The following is a 25,960-nucleotide window of genomic DNA, read 5'->3' on the forward strand; positions in this document are numbered from 1 at the left end:
TCTGTTCCAACCTCCACATCAGCTTCATTTGGAGAAGTAAGGAATCTGCTCAATGGCTCTATGTACATCTAAGCCAATCAGACTTAGGGTCCAAAGATTCCCATAAAGTCATGTGACCTCCAACTCCATCATCTAAATAACATTAAGATCAGCTAGTAGTAGATTCAGTTCAGGTTTCTTTCAATCCAATCCTTGGAAAATGAAACTGTCACAAAAACACATAATGATTATCTTTAACCAATTTATGTACAATTTCTGATACAATGGATAGGGAATAAAATTCATTTTAAGAAATGTCATGGCGGCTGGCCCAGTGGCATAGCAGTTAAGTTTGTGCACTCCACTTCAGGCCCAGGATTCGACAGTTCAGATCCTGGGTGCAGACCTACGTACCACTTAGCAAGCCATGTTGCGGCAGGCATCCCACATATAAAGTAGAGGAAGATGGGCACAGATGTTACCTCAGGGCCAATCTTCCTTGAAAAAAAACAAACACAATGAAAAAAATGTTTTTTAAATAAAAAAGAAATGTCATGATCATTCACATGAAAAATTTCCCAAAATCTCAGATACAAATTTCTAAAAGATGATCACTGTGGCTTTTGATAGACTATTTAGTAAAAGATGTCAGTCTAACAAAGTAGTCAGTTGAACACTAAAATTTACCAATCTTCCCATTCCTTCCAGATTTGCAAATAGTGATTTCTTCACTACTCTATTCTAATAGAGCTTCACTATAATTCTGAAATTATAACTAAATTGAGATGCAATAAGATATACACAAGAGAAGGTAATAGAGAAATTCCCAAAGTAAGTTTCCTTCCTTAGGGAGGAAGAATAAAAAGAATCTTGAGGGAAGAGGATTGAAAGGAATCCTTTATTGAATTCTATGGTCTACGGGGTCAGGGACCACGTCTCATTCCTCAGACTCACTAATGATGTTGAGCAATGGTAGACAGTAAAGTTTTTTCTGAAAAAATCAACACAGTTAAAAATCATAAAGTTAAAGACTGATAAATAATATTTTGGTAAAAATTTTAAACTTTGTATTGCAAAAAAATACCACAAAGTCAAAAGGCAAGCCACAAACTAAAAACATTCTTTGCAACATATGTCAGAAGAAAAGTGTTGCTTTCCTTCTAATGTTCTCTTACCTATGAATAAGAAAAGATTAACATCCAAGAAAAAAAATGGCAAAACTTGAATTTCAATTCATAAAAGGAATATTTGAAATAACCAATTGGCATTCTAAATATGTTCAATTCTACTAATTTTAAAAATTGCAAATTAATATGATAATACTACTTTTCACCTAACAGAAAGGCAGAGATGAAAAGGAAAAATAACACGAAGTCCCATTGCAGGTATGTGGTGAAGTGGTGAAGGATCACACAATATATATAATAGATTTTGTTTTTCTTTTAAAAAATTTTATACAAACACACACATATACATATACAAATAATTCCATGATATATATAATTCCTACATAATATATATGCAATTCATATATGCATGTATATGTATATGCATGTATGCATATACATATATATAGAGAGAGAGAATTCCTAAAAGACTGATATGGAAAAAAAAAAGAATTTCTAAAAGAAGATATACATCAAAAATGTGGACAGTACTATCTCTAGACGTTCAGAAGAAGGAATTTTTCTTCTCATTTTTCAGTGTTGTCTGAAACATTTTGTAGTGAGCATTTAATAGTTCTCATAATCAGAAAAAAGTAAACCTAGGTCCATTTCGAAAAAATAAAATACTAACAGCCAAAATTTTTAAAAAGGAAGCTCTGCTTCTCCAAGAACCACACCTCCAATCAATCTCTCACCCTGGGGTGGTACCTCTCTCAACCCTGCTGACTCAGACCATGGAGCCTGTCCCCAACAACACTATATCCATATTTATAGAACAAGTATAGTAGAAAACTCAAGATTCATGTGGTGGGCATAATAAACTTGTTCAATAATGCAGCATTCAAAAAGAATCTTTTATAGGCAACGAAGTGTATTGATGAATGTGCTTAAACTATTCAGCACTGTTCTTACATTCCATGTTTAAGGCACTTTACATTGTTAATTAATGTTGGTTAATATTAGAAATCCTGTTAATTACTACTAAAATGTCAAGTAGCATTACAGCAAACACATATTCATTTATATTTCATGTCTGTGTTTACTTTCTTAGGAAAGGGACAAACATATTTGAGATGCAGAAGGTAATTTTACATGATGACAATACAGAATTGACTCATGTCACTTTTTGTGTTAGAGCTATTTTTAGATGTGCATATATTGCAATGAATTCATTAAGAAAAATTCCTCTTTGAAGATTTAAACAAAAGAAAAACAATGCAATGTCAAAGATTTTGAAATGCCTACGGCTGAAATCCAGACACCTGTTAATTATTGTATTATTAATAATACAGCCTTTTGTTGATATTATTAGAAGTACAAGAGACTATTTTGTTCAACTCCCAGATTTTCCCTTCTTGCACTCATCATTCTTGAGCAAGAAAGTCTGTGTTCTCAAGACTGTACAATGGAACATAAGCTGCCACTTACTAATGAGACTCAGTTTGAAATGCCAAACACGGATGAAACATCAGCACAAGTTAATTAAAAGGCCACTCTTCAATTCCAAAATCTAAGTGAAAATCTCTTTCCCACACTATCAATAGACCTGAAACTGGCTATGTTCTCCAATATTCTTGGGATGAATGTACATCTATGTGGACCAAAAATGACATTTTCCCCTTTAACATCAAAATAAATAATTTAGGGGTAATTTGGCCACATCTTATAGATAAATGGTTCAGGACAGAGCAAGGTACTACATCTGTGAGACTACCTGCAAAATCCTTGGACTTTTAAATTCTATTTGAGTGAGTTGTTATTCTCCTTATTTCTTAACATGCTTATTGAGCAATAGTAATTCAAATTCCAGATGCTAAAAAAATTTTACAAAATTATTTTCAGTTAGACCTACATTCATCCCCCCCACCAAAAAAACATCTTGTGGCAAATGTAGAAGAAGCCAAGAGGAGAGAAATGAGAATGAAGTCAGAGACGTAGTGATGGAAATGGGATAACTGAAGGAGATTTGGGAGTTAACTCTGAGTGAGATAGGAAGCTGCTGGAGAATTCTGAGCAGAGAAGTAATTTTAATTTTTTGACATTTTAAGAGTCACTTTGCCTGCCCGGTTGAGCAGACTATATTTAGGGCAACAGTCGAATCAGAGAGGCCAGTTAGAAGAGTATCACACTAAGTCAGATTGAAAGACTAAGGTGGGTTGGATCATATGGTGGCACAGCCTGTTGAGAGATGGTTGATTTGTGGTTATATGTTGAAGTAGGAGGCAAAGCGATGTGATTGACTAGAAGCGAGGTATGAAAGGAAAATGGGAGTCAGCGTTTGGCCTGAGCCAATGGAGGCATAGTTGCTATTGACAAAGCTGTGGAAGACTCTGTGGGACTGGTTCATGGGAAGAATGTAAGAGCTCAGTTTTGGAAGTGTTGGAAATGTCTGGAATTTGGAAACTTCCATTTGGATATAGTGATGTCAAGTAGATCATTGAATATACATGTCTCAAGTTGAATGAGATGACTGAGAAAGTGAAGGCAGACATAGAAGAGGAGCCAGGTTAGAGGACCCAGCACTCCGACATTCAGTGCTCAGGCAGAAAGAATGAGGCAGCAAAAATGTCTCAGACAGTGGTGCAGGAGGAAACCAGGTGAGTGACGTCCTGGAGTTCAATAAAAGAAAGTACATTAAGAATGGTGGCAGTATCGAGTATGTTAAATAGTGTTGATAAGATAACTATAATGAGACTAAGGACTGACCAATGGATTTTGAAATGTGGAATTTCCCTGCAGACTTTTGATAAAAGCAGCTTCCTGGAGTGGCAAGAGTAAAAGTCTAATTGTGGGGGGTTCAAGAGAGAATTAGTCAGCAAAATCCAGATTGTGGGAAACTCTACAGGCAAAAAATAAATAAATTTCAAGGAAATAAACATAGAGGAGGGATCCATGTTAAATGAGATTAAAAGAGATTGATCAACCAATTGTAATGTGTGGACTTTATTTGGATTCACAAAGAAACCACAAAGTAAATCCACAAAACTTTTGATTCAAACAGATCAAGCAAAAAAAGAAAACATGTATAAGACTTTGGGAAGTTTCACACTGCCTGGATATTTGATGATATTAGGGTTACTTTATTTTTCAGGAGTAATCATCTTATTATAATTATGTTTCTTTATTGTTTGTTAAGAGTATTTCATGTCTTTTAGAGATGCCTACAAAAGAATTTACATATAGAATTATATGATGCCTAGGATTTGCTTCAAAATCACCCAGTGGTTGGGTGGGGGTAAAAGAAGTTTAATGATGAGATAAGATTGCCTTATGTTGGTAATTGTTGAAGCTGAGTGATGGTACATGGGGTACTGTTTTCTACACTTCTGTAAATGTTTGAAAATTTCCATAGTAAAAACATTACAAAAGAGAGAGAGGGAGAGAGAAGAAATATGACCCTGAGTATAAGCAACTTTTTCAAAGGTTTGTTCTAGGGGCTGGCCCCATGGCCAAGAGGTTAAGTTTGCGCACTCCACTTCAGCGGCCAGGATTCACAGGTTTGGATCCTGGGTGCAGACCTACACACCAATCATCAAGCCATGCTGTGGAGGCATCCCTCATAGAAGAACTGGAATGACTTACAACTAGGCTATACAACTATGTACTGGGGCTTTGGGGAGGAAAAAAACAAGAGGAAGATTGGCAACAGACGTTAACTCAGGGCCAATCTACCTCACCAAAAAGCACACCTTTAAATTTGAAAAAAAAAAAAAAACAGGTTTGCTGTACAGAAGAGGAGATTAACATGCAATAGCCAGAGGAGAAGAGGAGTTGAGTAGTTTTGAGTCAAGAATCTCGATTTTATTTGTTTGTTGCTGCATGGCTTTCCTAGAAGAAATTACTTATGAAAAATCATTTAACTTTTTACTAATTAAAATTTAAATTACAGTGGTGAACTTAAGAATTTTTATAAGAAATCAATATCCATATATTCAATTTCAGTTGAACCCACAGAATGTTTAAGAATCAGGCACATTCTGGGGCTGGCCCCGTGGCCGAGTGGTTAAGTTCTCGCGCTCCGCTGCAGGCGGACCAGTGTTTCGTCAGTTCGAATCCTGGGCGCGGACATGGCACTGCTCATCAAACCACGCTGAGGCAGCTTCCCACATACCACAACTAGAAGGACCCACAACGAAGAATGTACAACTATGTGCCGAGGGGCTTTGGGGAGAAAAAGGAAAAAAATAAAATCTTTAAAAAAAAAAAAAAAAAGAATCAGGCACATTCTAAACTTGCTAATGTTCTTATTCTTTTCCAATATGACCATGACCATTACTCACTCCTACCCATCCACAGAAAACATACCTTCAGAAACCTTCTACCTAATAGCATTGATTGAAAATTCTGCTAACATATTTGATTAGCAAAGTATTGTGCATGATAGTCAATACATTTGGATTAAATGTAAGAAATGCCTGAATCAACAAACGAAGAAGCAAGGAAAACTGTCATTAATTCATGTAGCTATTCCTTACAATCAAATTTTCCAAGTCATTGACCTCATTACAGAGTTACTACTAAATGTTTTCCTTAATTCTCCACTGTACTGTTTCTTTTTTTTTTCAATATTGGTGGCTAAGCTAATAGGGACTGAATTTTTGTGTTGCAACAACTATTCCCAAATACATAGTGAGCAGGTGAATGTCTGTTTCTATGGTTTCTGCTTATAGTAGAGAAGACCATTCACAGAAATTGTTTGACACTTGTTACTTTCCTTTGTAACAGAAATTTAAGTATTGCCTTCTCCCCCCATTCCTCTCCTCATTCTCAGCCATCTTGCCCTCATTCCCTCTATTTCTCTTCATCTGGCTCTCTTTTTTCATGACGATTACCTCTCAAGTTCCATTAAACATGACTTCATTTCAGTTTTCCACTCTAGGAAATGTGTCTGAACAGAAAAAGAGCACACAGTAGGAGATCTGTCTGCTCTATTCGAATAAGTTTGTCTTACCAAATACTTTCTTTCTGAAAATCGATCAGCAATTTAAGAAGAAATGACAAAGTTTCCTTCTTTGCTTGAACAAAGCCTCTTTCCATGACAAATCCTCCAGTAATAGGGATAGTGTGCTCCCCTCTTTCAGCAGGGTCTAGATCCATCAGATAAGGTAAGCTCCAGGAATGCAGCGAACTTTGCCAATGACTTGGGTTGCCCTCAGAAAATACTCTTACTTTCTGTTGGATCAAACTAAACCATTCATTATTTATACTCCTATTTCTTTACAACGGCCCAAAATTATAGCAACCAAAAGTTGCTAACATATGTCAAGTGGATAAAGACATGGGGTTGAAAACCAACTTAGGGTCATTTTTCTCATAATACCCCCTGGACAAAACTAAATCACTAAGCGTGTTCAATGATCTCTGTCAGTTGCAACAAGGCAGTTTGAAGGTTAAAATAAAATGCTTTTTGAAATATTATGTCTTCCCAGAACTGCTGAGCAAAGATTCCTGGGAGATGTTCTTCCTTTGCATTTGAAGATTAGCTTCTGTTAAGTTATTTTCAAAGTCAAGTAAACTGAACATATTCCTTTGTAAAGGAAAACAATATTATTTTGTCCATTAAATAAATAAAATAGCTTTACAGATAAATATCAGTCTACTTAGCTGCAAATGGAAACGTAGAGATAAGATGAGTGAAATAAGTGAGCTCTGTGCTAGGAAAAGGCACCACTGGGTCTATGAGAAGATTATGTAAACCTTCCCCCATATACGTTCAGCTATTTATTCTTTTAACTCCTGAAAAAACAGTTTTATATTACACGTGAGCATGTTGTCAGAATAAAAGTTGTTTTTATTAACATATTATATTAACATAATATCTCTTTGACTATTACATTCTTCAGGTTTGCCCTAATGGAGAATGTCAGACACACCCAAATGTGTCAGTTCTTTCTTTGTGAGACTTTCTGAATCACTTGAGCCAAGCAAGCCTATTAACTTCCTCTAATTCCCTACAGAAGTCTTTTGTTTTACCACCTTGCCTACACAGCCAATGTCCATCAGCAAATGTAAAAGACTTCTTATATCACTATTAAGTTGCTTTAACCCAATTCACCCTCAGTAGAGGAAGTCAATTCATTTTTAGGTCCCTGAAGTCCCTTCCTTGGTCTCACTGTCTGTACGATAGGTATGTATAGTTTTCTGGGTTCTGAAGGAGAGAAAAATTCACCACCCCAAAATATGCCACTTTGGCAAGAAAGACGCTCTGATCCTCCTTTGACCCCGTGAAAGCAAGAAATAAATCTCTCATGTAAAAGGTACCCTCCCTGTACCAGGAGAGTAGAAGGCATTCTTATCATCAGAGATAGAGAATTTAGGGCCAGCAAGGCTATATAAACAAACCATGTTACTTCCACATGAATTTACCACCCCAAGCCCAACTTCTCTGTCTTGTCAATTCTTTACAAATTTATTGTTTCTTTGGTTAAGAGGTATAAAAGTTGTCTGCTCTGGTCACTTCTTTGAGTTTCATATTTTTATGAGCTCCCATACATACAAAATTTATTTGTTTTTCTCCTGTTAATCTGTCTTATGCCAATTTAATCAGACCAGTCAAAGAACCTAGAAGGGAAGAAGGAAAAAGTTTTCCTCTCCTACAGTTTTCTTTTCACACTGTAAAAGATAAGCAACCCTAAAGTGTAATACATCATTTGGATGTATAAATGAAGGTAGAATGAGGGAAGAAAAGAGTTTAAGTTATTTTCAGTGACAAGGATTATCATTTTATTTTCTTCACTATGGACCCAACAGTAAAGCCTGAGTTGAAAAGTTGTATCTAGTTACAGTTACCTTAGTATAAACGCTTATGTCACACAAATGCAAAAGCTCCAGGGATATTTTTTTTAAACACAGTTAAAATAATATAAGCCAAGAATCATGAACTTCTCTACATGCCTAGATTTCTCTGACTTATTTTCATACTTAACACAGTACCCTTATCTGGTCTTCCCTCAACCACAAACCAAGCCATACTATCATCTGTCTGCTTATCAGTCCCATTTCTTATTCTCTTTAGTTTCTCACACATTCTCACTTGACGTGTTTTCCTTAAGCATTAGCTACATTTTCTTTTATTTTTGCTTATAGAATCTTCTGTAGGCTCCTTACATCTTCTTCTCTGATGTTTATTAAAAATTTATCTGCTCTTTTTACCCACATGTTAAACCACTGTCCCCTCCTCCCCTGCGTCTCTCTTGTTTTCTCAGCTCCTTGTCTTTCTCCTCCAATGCACATGGATCTCACGCAAGGTTGAGGCCCCTACTGAGGGCACTTTCCCGCCTCGCTCTGCAGGTCAAGAGATAACCAGAATGAATCCTACAGGTGTACACCAACTCACACTGACTGTGATCCTGGAAACAAGGAGAAAGGGCAGGGGCAGTGTCAATTCTCCAGCAGACAAAGATGTGTGCCTTGTTGCAATTGAAAAGAAATGAAACAAACAACGTAAGAGGCAGAGGAGACAGCACCAACCATTGGCAGAGCCAGGAAAGCAAAGTAGGAGCGAGGGAAAGGAGTGCCTAGGTAGGTTTTTAGCCAATAGTCATTAATTATATTCGATCAAACAAACTGTCACATTTGGCTTAGAATTAGTCTTTCAATCAAGCTCAAAAAGACAATTTAAAAAAACGTATTCTTTAATTAGTACATAGATGAAGATATAATGTTTTTATAATTTAAATTTCTAAAGCATAAAACACGTTTAGACTAAAAATTATTATTTATTTATTAAAGTAGGTTATAAGAACAGACCCCTACAAAATTCAATATATGTTCTACAGAATAAGAATAAAAAGGAATCCAAAAAACGAAAGAGAGGGGGCCGGCCTAGTGCATAGGGGTTAAGTTCTCATGCTCTGCTCCAGCGGCCCAGAGTTTGTGGGTTTGGATCCTGGACATGGACCTACACACCACTCATCAAGCCATGCTGTGGCAGGGACCTACATACAACATAGAGGAAGATTGGCACAGATGTTAGCTCAGCGACAATCTTCCTCAAGCATAAAGAGGAAGATTGACAATAGATGTTAGCTCAGGGACAATCTTCCTCACCAAAAAAAAAAGGAGAGAGAGAGAAAAGGAAGAAAATAAGCCAGACTTCAGGTCAAATATGGTTACTGTGAACAAGCATTTAACTGGACTCTGAGCTTCCTGGTAGCAAAGAGTAAAGAAAAATGTCACGTGTAACACATTCTTATTACCTGCTATAAAGAAATAAATCAGTTTTTCAAGAGAAACAAACTTTGCTTGTACTAATTTTATAACACAGGTTCTTATACTTTTTTAGCATGATTCCTCTAGAATATCTTAAAACCTATAACCCCTTGTCCTAAAAAGTTGCACAAATATACATCACACAAATTTTATATGTAATTTCAGAGAGTTCATGGACTATCTCAGGTCTCCCCCTGGAACCTCTGTGAGTCCATGATCATCAGGTTAAGGATCTTTGTCATTGGAATTTGGTGGAAGGGTACCTTAAAAGTCATCGTGGATAATGACAACATAAATTGCAAAAGCTATATGTTTTTCTGTCTTTCTTGTTTATGTTAGGAGGATAATATAAAAGGATAATTCAGTGAAAATCATTTTGTGAGGAAGGTAGAGTCAGGAACTATGTATGTTCAATCACACTATCTTCTTTTGACCTTTTGGCCAGCATATTTGCTACCCTTTATTTTTTGTGAGATAAGCAACTTCTAATCATTTCTTTAAATGTTTTACAGAAGTATGCCACCTACAATACTCAGATGAGTAAATCAAATAGCTGTTTATCATTTGCTTACTTTATTTTATAGTTTACTAACATACATGCCCAAACAATGTATTATTTAATTTTCCTTATTTGTAGACTTTATAAAAATAGAATCATATTATATACAATCGCTTGAAGTTTTCTTTTCACTCAACATTATGCTTCCAAAATTCATCCATGCTGTTGCATGCCACTCACCTCATTATTTTCACTATTGTACATTTCATAGAATAAATAAACCACAATTTATCCCTCTCCTATTAATGAACATTTGGATTGATTCTAGTCTTTTGCTATTAGAAATTGAGTTGCTATCAACATTTTCTAGGAAAAAAAGTTTTACTCTGGGGATGGAGCAGAGAAAGCACTCATAGGCCCATTATTAGTAATAGTCTAGGTCATGGGCTAGCTGGTTATATGGATGTTCATTAACCATTATGCTTTAAAACTTCCTTTAAAGTTGCACATATTCTTTTGGATTTATCAAATATGTTTTTAAAAGAATGAAATTTTCAAAGCCTTTGATAAACTAGAATATTTTTTAACATTAAATTTTTAGGAAATGGACAATTGTGCTTTAAAACATATCAGAAGTTTCATTAAGTACCAAAAGAATCATAAGTGAAAAATCATCTGTTGGGATTCTTTGCTCTCCACTAATTATCATGTAACTATTTTGCTTTCTACCATTTTACCAAGACCTACTAAATCAACAGTATGACTTTCCATTTTCCTAAACTAGTGCTTCTGTAAGCTAAGCTTTTGATAAGAGCAGAGTTCAAAGTGATTCAGCATCAAAACCAGTATCTGCCTGTTTTCCTATAAACTATTGCATAACACAGATACAAGATACCGAGTCACTTTTGTATTGTTTTTATCTGAAACATCATTGTATTCGCTGTATTATAACAGCCTGAAGCTAAGCAGAGGAATATCCTGTAAGTGTAGGATACAATAGAAGACAATCAGGGCTTACTTTACCCACTCCCCATCTGTCTTCTAGGAAAATGCAGAGGACCGTGTATTTCCCGTTGTATCTAAAACCTTACTGGAATAGGTGGATCTGTGTGCACTCTTTCCATTTTGTAAAACAACACTAGCACTATACCATAGGAAAGGAGTATACCATAGAAAAGCAGATGCAAGGTATATAATTAGGTCTTGAAGTATTTTGAAGGAGCTGTTAACATGACTTAGTATTTCCCAGTAAGTTCTGATGGTGATGCCTCTTTAGTATACTGTGCTCTCTCTCTCCTTTCCTTCACAGACAAACTTCTTTAAAAGTTACATGTATTTGCTGCCTCTACTTTCAGACCCAGAACTGAGCTCAATCTTCCCACATGACCCCAAAATTTGGGAGTACAGCACCCAAGAGAAAAACTCATTAACTTTTCTGAGTATGGGAAGGCCAAACTGAGCTAACAATGAACCCTTAACCTATTCTCACTCTGCCCCAACTTCCAAACGCCAAACCTCCAAACACACCAGAGAATGTTGAAAAGCTACCAACTTTGATGCCACAGAGAGGGTGAAACCCTTTGGAAATCTCAACCAGACAGACATAGTCCTTAGGACCCTGCAGACTCTGTTCAGAGATGGAGGCAACTGGGTTCCACTGCTTCTTTTGCTTTGCTTTCTCTCAGTTCTGATTCTCAGGTTGGACCCAAGTCCCATGTTTAAAGCCTTATCATACAGTACTTTTTCTACAGCTCAATCAGCCTAAGCCACCCAGTGCAGAGTCCCAGATAGAGAATGAAGCTCCCCATTATAACTCTCCCTCTTTACTGCCTGCCATGACCTATAATTCCTTTATCATATTGCTTTTTAGTATCACCAGTCATCTTCCAGCATATCTAATGGCCTTTACCTCTTCCTCATTACTTTGACCTTTCTTTAGCATTTGACCCCAAACCTCCTTCTTGACATTCTATCTTCTTATTTTGAAAAAGATGCTCTTTGTTTTTCTTCTACTTCTATGAATTCTTCTTTATTATCTCCTTCAGTGGCTCTTCTTCCTCCCTGTATTAGTTAAGTTTTGCTTCTTAACAACTGTTTAGTTAACTCACAAATCTAAAGGTGGGCAATTTAGGATGGGCTTTGCTGATCTTAGCAGGGCTTGATCATGAGTCTCTGGTCAGCTGATGAGTCAGGTGGGACAAATAGGACCTCTCTTCACACAGTCTTGCATCCTCCAGAAGGTTAGCTTGGGTTTTTTCATGGTAGTTGCAGAACTCTGGGAGCAGTAAGAAAGGAAGCCCCAGTGTGCATACACTTTTCAATCTCTGCTTTTGTCACATTTGCTCCTGTCCTATTGGCTGAAGCAAGTCTTGGCCAAACAGAGTTAGTGTCAGAGGAGACTACCCAAGAGTGTGGAGGCAAGAAGGTGTGAACACACAGGCCCTTACTACAATCTACACGCTGCACTTACTCACCTACATTATGGGCATTTCTAAAGATTTGATCTTTGGTCCCCTTCCATTTCTTAGGGTCTCTCTCTATGGTTCTTATAACCCTTGTGAAGTCTACAATACTCTGTGGTTCTTATACTTCTGTGACATCTATAATACCTCTGCACAAATGCCTTCAAAAATCCATCTTTACAAAATGGACTTGTCTCTTTACCTCGATTTTGTATTTCTAAATTTCTCCTGGATATTTCCATTGAGATAACTTACTAATACTTCAATTTAACACACCTAAAAGGGAATGTGTTGTCTTCCTTCCTGTTTCAACCATGCCCTTTCAATAAAAATTACTTTACTATGAATCATATGTTTCTCTTAATATTTCACCTGGTCCCAAATCACATATTTTTTTAATTCTCTCTCTTCCTCTTCTCCTACTTTTAATTTGTAGTTTTGCTTCTACTATTTACCAAATAAGAATGTTCTTGGATTTATTTAAACTTTAGGTTCAATTTTCTCATCCTAAAAACAGTGATAAGAAAATTTGCCTTGCAGGGCTTATTATAAAGACTAAGTTAGCTTGTATACACAGTTTTGCGTGCTTAGCACATCAAAGATACTTGAAAGTGTTGATTATGTCCCTTACTCTAAGTCTTCTTGATTTTTCATTCATGAAATATTCCTACTCTTCTTTTTTTAATGGTGCCACAAATTGAAATTAAGCCCTGTTAACCTCACATTGAGGACCTTTGGAACAATTTCCCTCTTGCTGCCCACCTTCTCTCTTCTCCAAACCATTCCTACATCATCACAGTCTTTTCAATGCTCGGCTTTCCATTTATTTCCTGTCAGATAAAACTCAAACTCTTTAAACCAGTACACACGGTCTTTTCCAAAAGCTCATCCTAACCTCTCTTTCCAGATTTATTTCTCATTGCTCTCTCCATGAATGCTTCAACTAAACTATACAATTTATTATTCCCTGGACATACTTTTACTTCCTTTTTTCCATGTTCAACAACTTGTACTGAACTGTCTCATCAACAAGCATTGAGTGAATAAGACGATGCTTCCATTACAGGGAATTTACAATTTCAGGAGGAAATAGATAGTCTCACCTCCAGAAATTATAAATTCTCTGGAGCAGAAGCACTGTGTTAAATAGTTTTCCAGGCATGATACAGGAAACACAAGTATCTTACCCTCAAAGACTTCACAGTTTCATATGAAAGATGCAACTTTTACAACTAGCCATTATATGACCAAAGCACTCTGGAGGCAGGCTGGAAGCAGGCAAATCTCAGTTTTATCATTTATAATCTGTACAGCCTTGAGCAGTTTACTTAACCTCTTGTAGCTTCATTTGTAAAGCTTCCTCCTCATCTGTAAATGGAGATAATAAAAGCATCTACCTCCTAAAGCTGAATATATAAGGTGATGCAAGCAAAGTTATGTGGCAAGTAACACAATAGTAAGCCCTCAGTAAGTGTCAGTTATTATTAACTATCGCTCTACTAACAAGAAATACAAAATCATAGAAAAAACAAATTATGAATTCTTCCTATGAAGGTTAGGAAAAGCTTCTTGGAATAGGGTCATATGAGTTGAACTCTGAAAGTAAGGCATGATTTTCCCCAGACCAGGACTGATTTCTACTTCTGCACACCTTCATCCATGTATTTGTTTCTTCATTCATCCATTGAACAGTGATTTTTTTAAGTGCAAGCTACATGATAGATAGTTGTGTTACTCTTATGGCATTTATCAACATCTGTCTTATTCCTGCTGAGAATGAGAGAAGCAGCCCCGGACATCCAGAAGCAGGCCTGGCACTTATGACTAGGCCTTGGTGTTCTCCTGTTGAACATAAATAATCTGACAGGACATCAACATCAGACAAGGTCACTCTGTGACCATGATGGATCACGACAAAAACAAGGTCAGATTACTCTTAATCATGTCTGAACACCCAGAAAAACAGGGACATTGTCCAACCACAAAAATGCCCCAACACCCACCTATTTTGGCTAATACAAGTGACTGTTGTTTCTTTACCAATTACAGCTTTAATCTCAAACTAGTCTTCCCTCCTTCTCAACAAGATTTCCTAAGATTTACAATCATACAGTTACCCCTGCTTCTGGACAGCAATCAATCCAGAGCAAAGCCCCGCTTCCTTAAACCCTCCGCAAAATCACACCCCCAAATCCTATAATGCATCCTTTCTACCATCTTCTTACTGAGATGCTCCACTGTTGTCCTTGGTGTGTGTTCTCCTTCACTGCAACGAGTAATAAACAACTACAGGTGTGATCCTGGTGGGTTTGACTAAAGGGCACAGACATACATTCTTGGTTTATCTCCAGAGATTATAAAATTTTCTGGAGAAGAAGCATTGTCTTATGCATTTTGCTATCTCGCACTGTACAAAAACAGTGCCTTTAATAAAGTAAATATGTACAAAAAGTTTATTGAATGGATACATGAATCCCATAGACTCTATCTTCTTCAATGACTAGAAATGCTGGAAAGATTCTGGAGAAAGTATCCTGAGTTCCACTTCACAGAAATGACACAGGCACCCTCAAGAGATGATTTCCTGACAGTGACTTTGCAAGGAGCACAATTTTCCAGCTTACAGGATGATGTCCCTCCTGTAATGGGAATCTTGGTTTGTCATTACTAAATAATATTCAGAAATGGCAAAAAAGATATACGTGAGGTCAGAAGAGAATTACAGTAAATTTAAATCCATCAATAATACTGGCCTTTAATAGGAATCATATGGAATTCTTCTGAATTGTCAAATCATACAGCCAATGTTGTATGCAACATTTGTATTTATTTTGATATGATTCTAAATGTCTTTAAAATCAGATACTTAAAGTTCAAAAGTTCTTAGTAATGGCATTTCTTGAATTGCATTCTCATTTTACCCTTAAAAAGGCACAGAATTCATGAAAAACATCACTAATTGAGAAATTTAGTCAGAAGTTAAAGGCACTATAAAATTTGCCATAGAAAAAAAAAAGAAGACATACAGAAAAACATTGAAGAATCTAATGTTAAAATTAATTCAATTTTTAAACAGGAAAAAATATAACTGAAAAACTTTGTAGAAAAAATGACATCATGACAAAAAAGATCTTACACAAGGGCTAGTCTATTCCAGCACGTGAAATTAGCCGTATAAGCAAGAAAGTGGGTAATCCAGCTCTACATTCGCATCTATGCATTTTAGCAAAATTCTTTGGTTACGTTAATCTTCAAAGAAACATCCACATAAACTAATACTAAAGTTGCAGGCTTCAGGAAAATAGCCATAAGGAGGTATGAAATACCATCCACACTGTTATTAATCTGCATAACGACCTTCCCCAGAGAAACTGGCATGATCCTCCCACTGCCTGGAAGTTCTAAGAGCCCCCATTAAAAATGGGAGTCAGAGAATGCTACAGAGAAATTAGCAAGTCATTAGTAAGAAAAGCAGTAAAAAGAACATATAATTATTTTGTTTGTTAATGTTTTAGAACATAGCGAAAATTATTAATATTCAGCGACGGAGTCAAACTTTCAGCATGCACAAACGGACAAATATTTTATACATGTAGTAATTTGAAATGATGTATGTTGGGCATAAAAACTGAAATTACAAATCCGGCCCCACAACATTAACTTTATAAATTGAGTTTTGGCTCTCTGTCCAATGAAAAGCTCACGTCAGTAATTCTTTTACTCTAAGTATCACCACAGTGGAGTTTAATATGTATATACGTGATTTTTAGATATCACTTCAACGAGATTCACAATCTGTTCCTGGCTTGATATTCATTCTACATTACAAAGAATATTCGAATCAGTCTGTGACCCCCTAAATATTTTTTCCCCAGGGGTAGATTGGAGCGACTAATTTCTGGGAGCCTGAATTATGCTATTATGACTGTAAGTCTAAGCAAAAATTAAGGCTGGAACATCGCATTGAGAAAAGAGTGCAAAATATTCTGTGCCTTTAATGAGAAAACTCAGCAGATTTTCCTGGTGGGTAAAAAAGCACTCAGGGTGGAACAGCTGAAGAAAAGAGGTGGCTCTGTCAGCTCCTCTTTAAAGGATCTAAGATTTGTAGATCAGGAATCATTCATTTCATTATTCATTCACCCAATCAATATTTATGAGTACTTAATATGCATAGGCACCACACTAAGCTCTGGGGCCCAAGGCAATGGCCCCCCTTCCCACCTCCCACATCCAGAGCTTATAGTCTCACATAAAATAAATAAGCAATAAAGACAAAGGATGCTAAAGGCTCTACGCAGAGACTCATAACGTGGTCTAGAATGTCAGGAAAGACTTTAGAGAGAGGAACAAACCAGGAGCGACCTGCAGGAGGAGTGAGAGTTAATCAGGAAAGGAGGAGGGAGAGGGCTGCAGGCAGAGAGAACAGTCCACTCACATGAAGCCCAAGACAGCAGGTGAAGGAGGGTATGGAACAAAGACTGAAAGATGCGCAGCGTGTGACAGACCTGTCACAGGAAAAGAATGTTGTGAGCTGAGGCTAGAGTGGGGTGTACAGTATACGATCCATTTAGGCAGAAGTAAAGGAGGAGCTGGCCAGCTACATAACAGGTAACGTTTCCTAGGCTTTTACTATACGTCAGGTTCTCCACAGTGCATGCCTGCCGCACCCATAATCTCATTTATGTCACATAACGATCCTTTGAGATAGGTGTCATTATTATTCTCATTTTACAGATGAGAAACTGAGGCAGAGGGATCAAATAATTTGCTCAAGATCACATAGCTAAGTCATGACAAAGCCAGATTCAAATCCGAATCATCTGGGCTCATAGCCTGTGTTCTTAAACACACCACAGGCCAGATCAAAAAGGGTGACCAGTATTACATTTCAATTAAAACTCTATACCACTAATGCTTGGACCTAGTTGAAATATCTACCAGAAGAACCCAAAGATTGCCCTGATTTTTATTTATCATATAGATTCTTACTGTGGTATCGGTTTTTGGAACATCCAAAGAGAATTTTCTGAGCTGATAACCACACAGAATTAATTGAAGCAAAGTCTTGTTTGTTTGTTTATCTCTCGGGAACCTTAAGACCTAGTGCAAAGGACATAGAAGTTGCTCAACAAAAGTTAGTCCTAATTTACTGTATAAAAAAGGTTGTGTCTACTTTGACAATGTCAGTTTTGTGAGATGCTTGATTTTTATTCATTAAAAAGTAACATGAGGGGGCTGGCCTGGTGGCGCAGCAGTTAAATTAGCACATTCTGCTTTCCGTGGCCCAGGGTTCACCGGTTCAGATCCCAGGTGTGGACCGATAAACCACTTGTCAAGCCACGCTGTAGCAGGCGTCCCACATATAACGCATAGGAAGATGGGCACAGATATTAGCTCAGGGCCAGTCTTCCTCAGCAAAAAGAGGAAGATCAGTGGCAGGGGTTAGCTCAGGGCTAATCTTCCTCAAAAAAAAAAAGTAACACAAGGATGTATGTACAGAGACAAACCAAGAATTTAAGTGAATTCACTTAAAAGCAAACCAAATTGAAAAAAACAAACCAATAAAACATTTTTTCTTTTGTCAAAGAATGAATTTGGGGGGCCAGCCCCGTGGCCGAATGGTTAAGCTTGCATGCTCTGCTTTGGTGGCCCAGGGTTTTGCTGATTCAGATTCTGGGCACGGACCTAGCACCACTCATCAAGCCATGCTGAGGCGGCGTCCCACGTAACACAACCAGAAGGACTACAACTAGAATATACAGCTATGTACTGGGAGGTTTTGGGGAGAAGAAGGAAAAAAAAAAGAATGAACTAATCAAGTTAAAATTTCAGTTCTAATCTTTAGGACTGAAGCACCGTAGTTTATGAGCTATTTCACTCACAAAATTTTTTCCCTCATTAGTAATTTGTTGAAAACCTGAAAGAAAAAAATAATCAATACCTTTAGTAGAAAGAGAGTGGTCCTGAATGGCATAGTGCAGTTGAAACTTTTAAAGTATGATCAATTTTATCAATTTTCCTAGAAAAGGTTAAGAATGACTCCTGACTCGTTTTAATGACTCCATACTATGTCACTTCATTGCTTCTCAAAGGTATTTCGAGATGCATGTAATCAAATTTTATTGATATGAATCAACTATTTAAACTTTTATCAATTATACTTCTACTTCAACTGTGATTTTAACTCAGTTCAGTTGATTCCTCTTTTCCTCACTTCTATGAATTTGCCATTATTCTTATAAAGTTTATTTTAATTTAGCAGTTAATTATCATTTTATGTAAAATACAACAATTTATATAAAAATTCATTATATAACAAATTAAGGAAACACATATTAATATAAACATAGTACAGTTATATTTACATGAAAAAATCACATAATATTATACCTGAGATATAAAGGTTTTGATTAATTATTTTAGCAATATATTTGTCATATTGTTATTTTACATCATATGATAGAGAGAAGAGAATACACCATAATTCTATACGTAATACAGTCGTTTAATTATAGACTTTCCTAATTAACTCAAAACACCTAAATGTGCTTTTGTTGATTGAAATTATTTGTCCTAAAACTCTTATCTTGGATTTATCCACAACATTTAATTTGATAAACAGCAATATATATACTTATAATGTACTTTCCTTATATATGTAAGCCTCTTTTTTACTTAGTTTCTAAAACTATGGTATTTAAGTATACTTTGTCTTAGAGGAGAGAAACTGGAAATGCGTTATTTTCATTTTCCACACGTATGCATTTAGTCTTCCTTGGAAACTAGCACAAGGGGAAAGAAATTAATGATCCGAATAAAGAATAAGTGGGGGACTGCTTGCCCATAGGTGATTTTCTAGTGACATAAACTACTGAAAGTAGACAAAATCTGTTATGTCAGATAGGTTTGTGTGTATCCTGATGCCTTTTTCTTTCTTTCTTTCTTAACAGCAATTTTAGTTTTAAACCACATTCTTCCTCTACCTTTAATTAAGATTCAAAAGCTGGCTTCACATCCCAGCTAAGAAAGAAATCTACTGACATCTAGGTTGAAAGTAAGTGGGAACACTGTGTACAACTTGCATTGGAGAGTTATTCAACTCAGCAGGATTCAATCACCAAATTGTCAAGTGCAATTCTATTCTAAAAAGGTGGGGAATCTTTCTGAGAATACACCACTTTATTTCTCCATGCTACTTTCTTCAAGCCAGACAATGGCCATGACCTTAAATTAGATAAAATCTTGCCAGAACTCTAGCCTGACACAGTAAAGAGGAGCATGAGTAGGGAAACATGCCCAAAACAGATGGAGAGAAATCCCACTCCTTTTATACTTCACAAAAGTTCTAACGCTTTTATCCCATAAGCATAAACTACCAACAAAACTACAAGTTACACCTATTTATTCTTGCTTTCTTTTTCTGGGTAACCCCTAAAATGGTGAATATGAGAAGAATCGAAAATAATCTACCTTTACGTGGTAATGAAGAGGAGAAAAAGCTTTCCACAAAATACTTCTGATCCTAGTCCAGTTTAGCATAAAAGTGAGTGGACACCACCTAAAGCACACTTAAACAATCAGGCACACAACTTTTAACTCTTTGTAGACAAATGATGCTAGGGCATAAATCATACTATTGCTGATCATTTTGCTTTTCATCAATATATTGCATTACTTGAACTTTTTTATAATAAAAGCAATGGAATTTAATACCATTGCTCTTGGCTAAAATTTCTATGTAATTTCCATACTATTATTTTCTGGGTGAACTTTATATGTCTAAAAACTCTGTGAATAAAAAAGTTAAAGAGGGTCGTCCCAGTGGCATAGTGGTTAAGTTTGCTCACTCCACTTCAGTGGCCCAGGTTTCACAATTTTGGATCCTGGCGGCAGATCTATGCACCACTCATCAAGCCATGCTGTGGCGGCATCCCATATAGAGGAACAAGAAGGACTTACAGCTAGGATACACAACTATGTACTGGGGCTTTGGGAAGAAAAAAAAAAAGAGGAAGATTGGCAACGGATGTTAGCTCAGGGCCACTCTTCCTCACCAAAAAAAAAAAAAAAACTGTAAAGAGAGTTCTGAGTAATCAAACTCTAAGCGTAAGGTTTTTGAGGGATTCCATGTTGAAGATGTGGAGAAAAACACTCATCCTTGAAAGGACCTAGGAATTCAAACTGAAGATAAGATAAACACAATGATTCTTCCTAGAGATAAGATAAATCATTGAGAATATGTTTATTATTTCACTAATGCTAGATATTTAGAAAAGGTAAAGCATTTCTAACTGGAATAATAATCAATTATTAAATTTGTTTATTTTTTTTAGCAATAGTCTGGTTCTTTTTTTAACATGTCTACTTTCTAGTATTAAAAAAACAAACAAACAAATAAACTAACCATATACTAAAACCTTCAACTGATTTGCCCTGGCACTAATAACTCCAGAAGTATTTGTAGTTTTCTTATTAACCCAAATCAAGAATAAAGACATATGGGCGGGCCACCCGGTGGTGTAGCAGTTAAGTTTGTGTGCTCCACTTCGGCGGCCCAGGGTTCACCAGTTTGGATGCCAGGTGTGGACATATGCACTGCTTATCAAGCCATGCTGTGGCACACATTCCACATATGAAATAGAGGAAGAGGGGCACAGATGTTAGCTCAGGGCCAATCTTCCTCATCAAAAAGAGGAGGATTGGTGGCAGATGTTAGCTCAGGGCTACTCTCCCTCAAAAAGAAAATAAATAAATAAAGACATGTGGGTCTGGCCTGGTGGCATAATGGTTAAGTTCACACACTCCACTTCAGCAGCCAGGGTTCAAGGGTTCAGATCCCGGGTGTGGACCTACACGCTATTCATCAAGCCAGGCTGTGGTAGGGTTCCATATACAAAGTAGAGGAAGACTGGCACAGATGTTAGCTCAGGGACCATCTTCCCTAAGTAAAAAGAGGAAGATTGGCAACAGATGTTAGCTCATGGCCAATCTTCCTCACCAAAAATAAAGACAGAAAGAATAAAGACATAAACAGATGAATACTAATATACATTGCACTAAACTGGTCTAATTAGGAACTAGATGACTCAATTTTCATTGGTTTCCCATTGTCTCTCATCTCACACATATGATTATAAACGATAATCTTCACTTGTTATATATGAGCTCATTGTAAAATAAACTACACTAATTTTCACACTAATCCATAAAAAAATGAAGTATAGGTTTGAAAAAACTCACTGAAGAAAGACATTAAAAGAAGTTTTTTGGGGGCGGGCGGCCAGCCCAGTGGCACAGTGGTTAAGTGCGCACATTCCACTTCGGTGGCCCAGGGTTCACCAGTTCGGATCCAGGGTGCGGACATGGCACTGCCTGGTAAGCCATGCTATAGTAGGTGTCCCACATATAAAGTAGAGGAAGATGGGCACAGATGTGAGCTCAGGGCCAGTCTTCCTCAACAAAAAGAGGAGGATTGACAGCAGATGTTAGCTCAGGGCTAACCTTCCTTAAAAAAAAAAAAAAAAAAGAAGAAGTTGTTTTTGTATAATTCCCCGGGTACTATGGCACTGTGTGGGCCACTTGGACACCCTCACTCAAAAGACTAAGTTAAAATCACTTCTATTGAAATGGAGTGGAATTCTAGAGGCTACAGCTACCTGCACTAATAGTATTGAAGCAATTTAACCATTGGTGGCAAGAACCCTCACTAGTAACCTGGGTCACAGGTGAAGGCCATGGCATGTACTTAAAAGGAAACAAGTAGCCCATGCTGACCAGGAGGCAGAACAGTGGCATCTTCTGGGCCTCAGGTTTCTATTCCAGTGGATGTGAAGATCCCAAGAGAAGCCCACTAGACATCTAGGATGGTCGTGACACGAGGGACCACTACTGAGAACCAATTCCAAGAGGAAAGGTCAGGAGTTACGTGCCGAGGGAAAAAAGTATTCTTGGCTACAGATAGCCCCTGAGAATCAAAAAATAGCCACAATACTTTAGTTGCCTTATTTCACATTCGTTAGGGAAAGGGAATCTAAATAAGTAAGGACACTGTGCTTGAGCCTGTTACCCAGAAGGTTATCACTTTTGAATGGCTTGTCTTGTTTCAGTTCATTGCTTTCTTCAGCATTTATAGTTCTGTCAAGTATGAATGCAGCTGAACCACTACATACAAAACATAAGAGCTCATGTTCCCAGACAATCAGGAAATCCAGAGGTCCAGGCGACCCCAGAGATCCTAGAGATGAGGAAACAGGCCCTAAGCAGTTAAATGAATTGAATATATTTAAAACTAGTAGATTATGAATTCAAGACACTAATATTAATATTATGATATTTATTCTAATAATATACCTATGTTACACTGACTATAACACATACATAATACCACATCTTACATGGAAATCACATAGTAGTGAAAACATAAATGCACACAAGAAAGCATTCAACGACTAAGTAAAGATATCTCCTATAGATTATCACAGAAAATAAATGTTCATACAGGTGATTTTCTCACTTGAGAACTGATCAATTTCATTCATCAAAAGCCTAGATTTCAATTCATTTCTATTTAGGCATAAAATAAGACCCTTCTTAATATTTATAGGCTCTTGGTGTTGGAAAGAATCTCAAAAATCACCAGACCTCCCTTTACATTTGGATTTGAGTCTGGAAGGCAGCCATGATGCTCCACGGCTCTTCCTCATCATCGTATTCCCTGGGCTAGTAAGGGATGCTGCAGCTCGCATAGAAAGAAACACTAATACAAGAAAACGAGTGAATCCCCAGTGGTGCCTCGACTAAGGATCCATTCTATAAAATGAATCCATTTCCTGAGAGAGATGCCCAGTTTCGGATTTTATTGAACCAGGCAGCATCAAAGTTAGGGCCAATACAGTCTCCACTTGTTTCTCAACCCACCAGACCCCAAGTATCCACAGTCAAACCATGCTTTACCTACTTCATATTCAACCACCACAGCATAACCTTCCCCTCCGCCTGCCTCACTCCCTCACGCCCACTACTGTGCCTGGCACTTGCGTGGATGGATGGATGGATAAGTGAATAAGTACATAAAATTCTCCTCTTTTGTTCCACTATAATTCATAGGACTTATTCAAATATCAGGGTAAAGTCTTTATCTCCTCCTCTGGGGAAATATTGTCACTCTTTTTATTATTTAAACTTACTAAATATCTGTAGCTGCTCAGTTTCCCATCATAATAAAAACCAAAAGATATCATAATTTAGGTAGCATAATTCCAGATCTAGGGTTCAAAGAAAAACGTCTAGTAATGATTTCACTGGGAAAACATAGTGAAAAATTAGCATCTTCTAAATGTTACCATCTATGTTAGCCTGGTGTCTGCCTATCAGAATGAAAAGGATTTAAGATTAGAGTTAGGGCTGGAGTTGATGCTTCAAAAGTTTAAAAAAAGAAAAAGAGCAGGACTTTAGATTTTAAAATGTGGCTGAAGGAAGATCTGTGATATACCCACAAATGAAGTACAGTTCTGTTAAAATGAGGCTGACTTATTTTACTACCAAAGAAAACTTCGCGTATTAACGGTGCCATTTGTTTATGCTGATGAAAATGCACGCAGGGCCTGTGGGTATACATACTGTACTAGAAGTCAGTTCAACAATAATTACCTGCAAGTTTCACTCTCTCTTAGCAGGAGAGGTGTGTTTCACTTAGAAGGTTCTTGCCAGTACTTCCTCATACTTCCTAGGCAGCTCTTTCAAAATTAGGGGGTGGCAGACAGGTAGAAAGGAAAACTCATCACCCGCCCTCAGAGTAGAGAGAGAAAGTGTGATTTGTACTACTCACGGCTCTGCCTGGAGGCTCCTGTCCTCAGCCACATAGTTCGAAGGAATATAGCCCTGCAGTTGCTGGCCGGAGCCATCTCCCCTTTTCTCCAAGTGCCTGGCGAACCACCAGCCCTCGTGGGAAGCGTCCAGGACTTGGAGCTTGTCACCAGCGCGGAAGCTCAGGTCCTCTGCAGTCCGAGCCTGGTAGTCAAACAAAGCCACAAAATAATGGCCATGGCTTCTCTCAGGCTCCTGACTTGGTGGCTGGGGAGCATCAGGCAGGGAGCGGGCCCCTGGGTTCTCAATCACCACGGGCTTGTCTGCCTCCTGGAACAAGCAGGGGAGACAGGGCTCCAAGTACGCCCGGAGCCTCAGGCAGACGTTGCCCATGGTGCACCTGTGCGGAGGAGGAGAGAGGGGCTTCTCCCTCTCCCCTTGGTCTCCGCTGATCCACTTTCTATTCCTCCACCAGGCAGCTTTGAAATCAGCACCAACTCACCAGGCTGCAGAGAGTGTGCAAAGCCCTGTTTTGCTACAGTCCAACAGACCTGGCTGCGGCAAGCCCTGCTTGGAGGAACTCACCGGCTTGCTTTCTGTGGCCGTAGCTGCTGTCCCAGAGCACAACCGAGTGAGAGCTGGGCAGCTGCTCAGTGGGAAGATGCCTTCTCTTCTTGTCTGCTTGGGAATCCCACAACAAAAATAAAACTCAGCAGGCTTTATTTAGACAAATGTCTGAGAACAGAAAAGAGACATCTTGCCTTTTGTCCCAAAGAAAAGTTAAGAAGAGAAAGATGTTAACTCCAGGTAACATCTCCACGGCCTGCCTTTGCCAGGAGCTCTCTCCCTGCTTCAAGTCCGGCTCTGTAGTTTGACCAGTCCTGACCCCCACTGCTCTTTCCTTTTTGCTAATGAATAACCAACCAGCTGAGGCTATTGCCTTTAACATCCTGAGCTAGGAACAGACTGTGATAATTTCTCCTTACTTCCTGGTTTCTTTTTGTCTGATCTAAACGAGACTGCCGTCCTCTCTACCTCTCCACTCTCCCTCACCCAAGAGAGACCAGCGCCCTCACCAGGGAGCCAAACTCTTAAAAGCAGCTGCCAAAATCCATACTCCTGGACAAACAGGCTAGCCCAGGTAGGTTTTTGTTTTGCCACGCTCCCGACACAGAAATTAAGGGCAGAGATTTTTTTTTTTTTCCTCCCACAAAGATGAGTAGGATTGTTTTGCCACCACTAGGGGAAATAAAAAGGCAAATGCAAGTGTTTAGGTATTTGTCACGGGACAAAGGGAAACTGGGAAGGAACCACTGAGTCCCTACCTTTTTTCCTCACCATGAATAGATTTGAATAGCTTCAAAGTATATTTACAGTCTGAAAAAATACGAGAGCAGCTGACTAAAACGCTGAGAACCCAAAACACTGCTTTTTCCCACAGAGACATTTAATTTCCCATCTCTCATGTACTATTTCTGAAACATACACACACACACACACACACACAGACTAGGTGATCAGAGGACAGAAAGAGCCGACGGGCTGCATGTGGCTGCTGTGAAGGCTCTTTCTGTTCAACTTTGACCTCCAGGTCCACACTAGTTCTTACTAACGTTGTTGGCAGGAGCTCAGGAACTAAAGAGAGCAGGACAGTGATCCCGACCAGCAGTGGGATTTGCTCTATTTCCTCTCGTTCAGGGCAGCTGTCTCACAACTGTGTGCCCTGGATCCCAAGAACACCTGGGCAATGAGTGTGGACAGTAGAACTCACTGCCATTTTCATTAGTAGAGAGCATTGCAAACTTGTTATGATATGTCACTTGTCTTTGTATATGACA

At 37.9% G+C, this 25,960-nt stretch overlaps 1 protein-coding gene across 1 annotated transcript in view; it reads right to left on the reverse strand.

Moving 5' to 3' along the window:
* FRK (fyn related Src family tyrosine kinase) overlaps positions 1-24,662 on the reverse strand; it is a 99,630-nt gene extending 74,968 nt beyond the window's left edge. Inside the window, exon 1 of the mRNA XM_001504096.6 lies at positions 24,145-24,662. Within this exon, the coding sequence (XP_001504146.2) occupies positions 24,145-24,515 (371 nt within the window). The 5' untranslated portion in view covers positions 24,516-24,662. The remainder of the gene's footprint in view (positions 1-24,144) is intronic.
* Between the last annotated feature and the right edge of the window lie 1,298 nt (positions 24,663-25,960).

This window comes from Equus caballus, chromosome 10, assembly GCF_041296265.1.
Source record: "Equus caballus isolate H_3958 breed thoroughbred chromosome 10, TB-T2T, whole genome shotgun sequence".
NCBI classification, from domain to species: domain Eukaryota; kingdom Metazoa; phylum Chordata; class Mammalia; order Perissodactyla; family Equidae; genus Equus; species Equus caballus.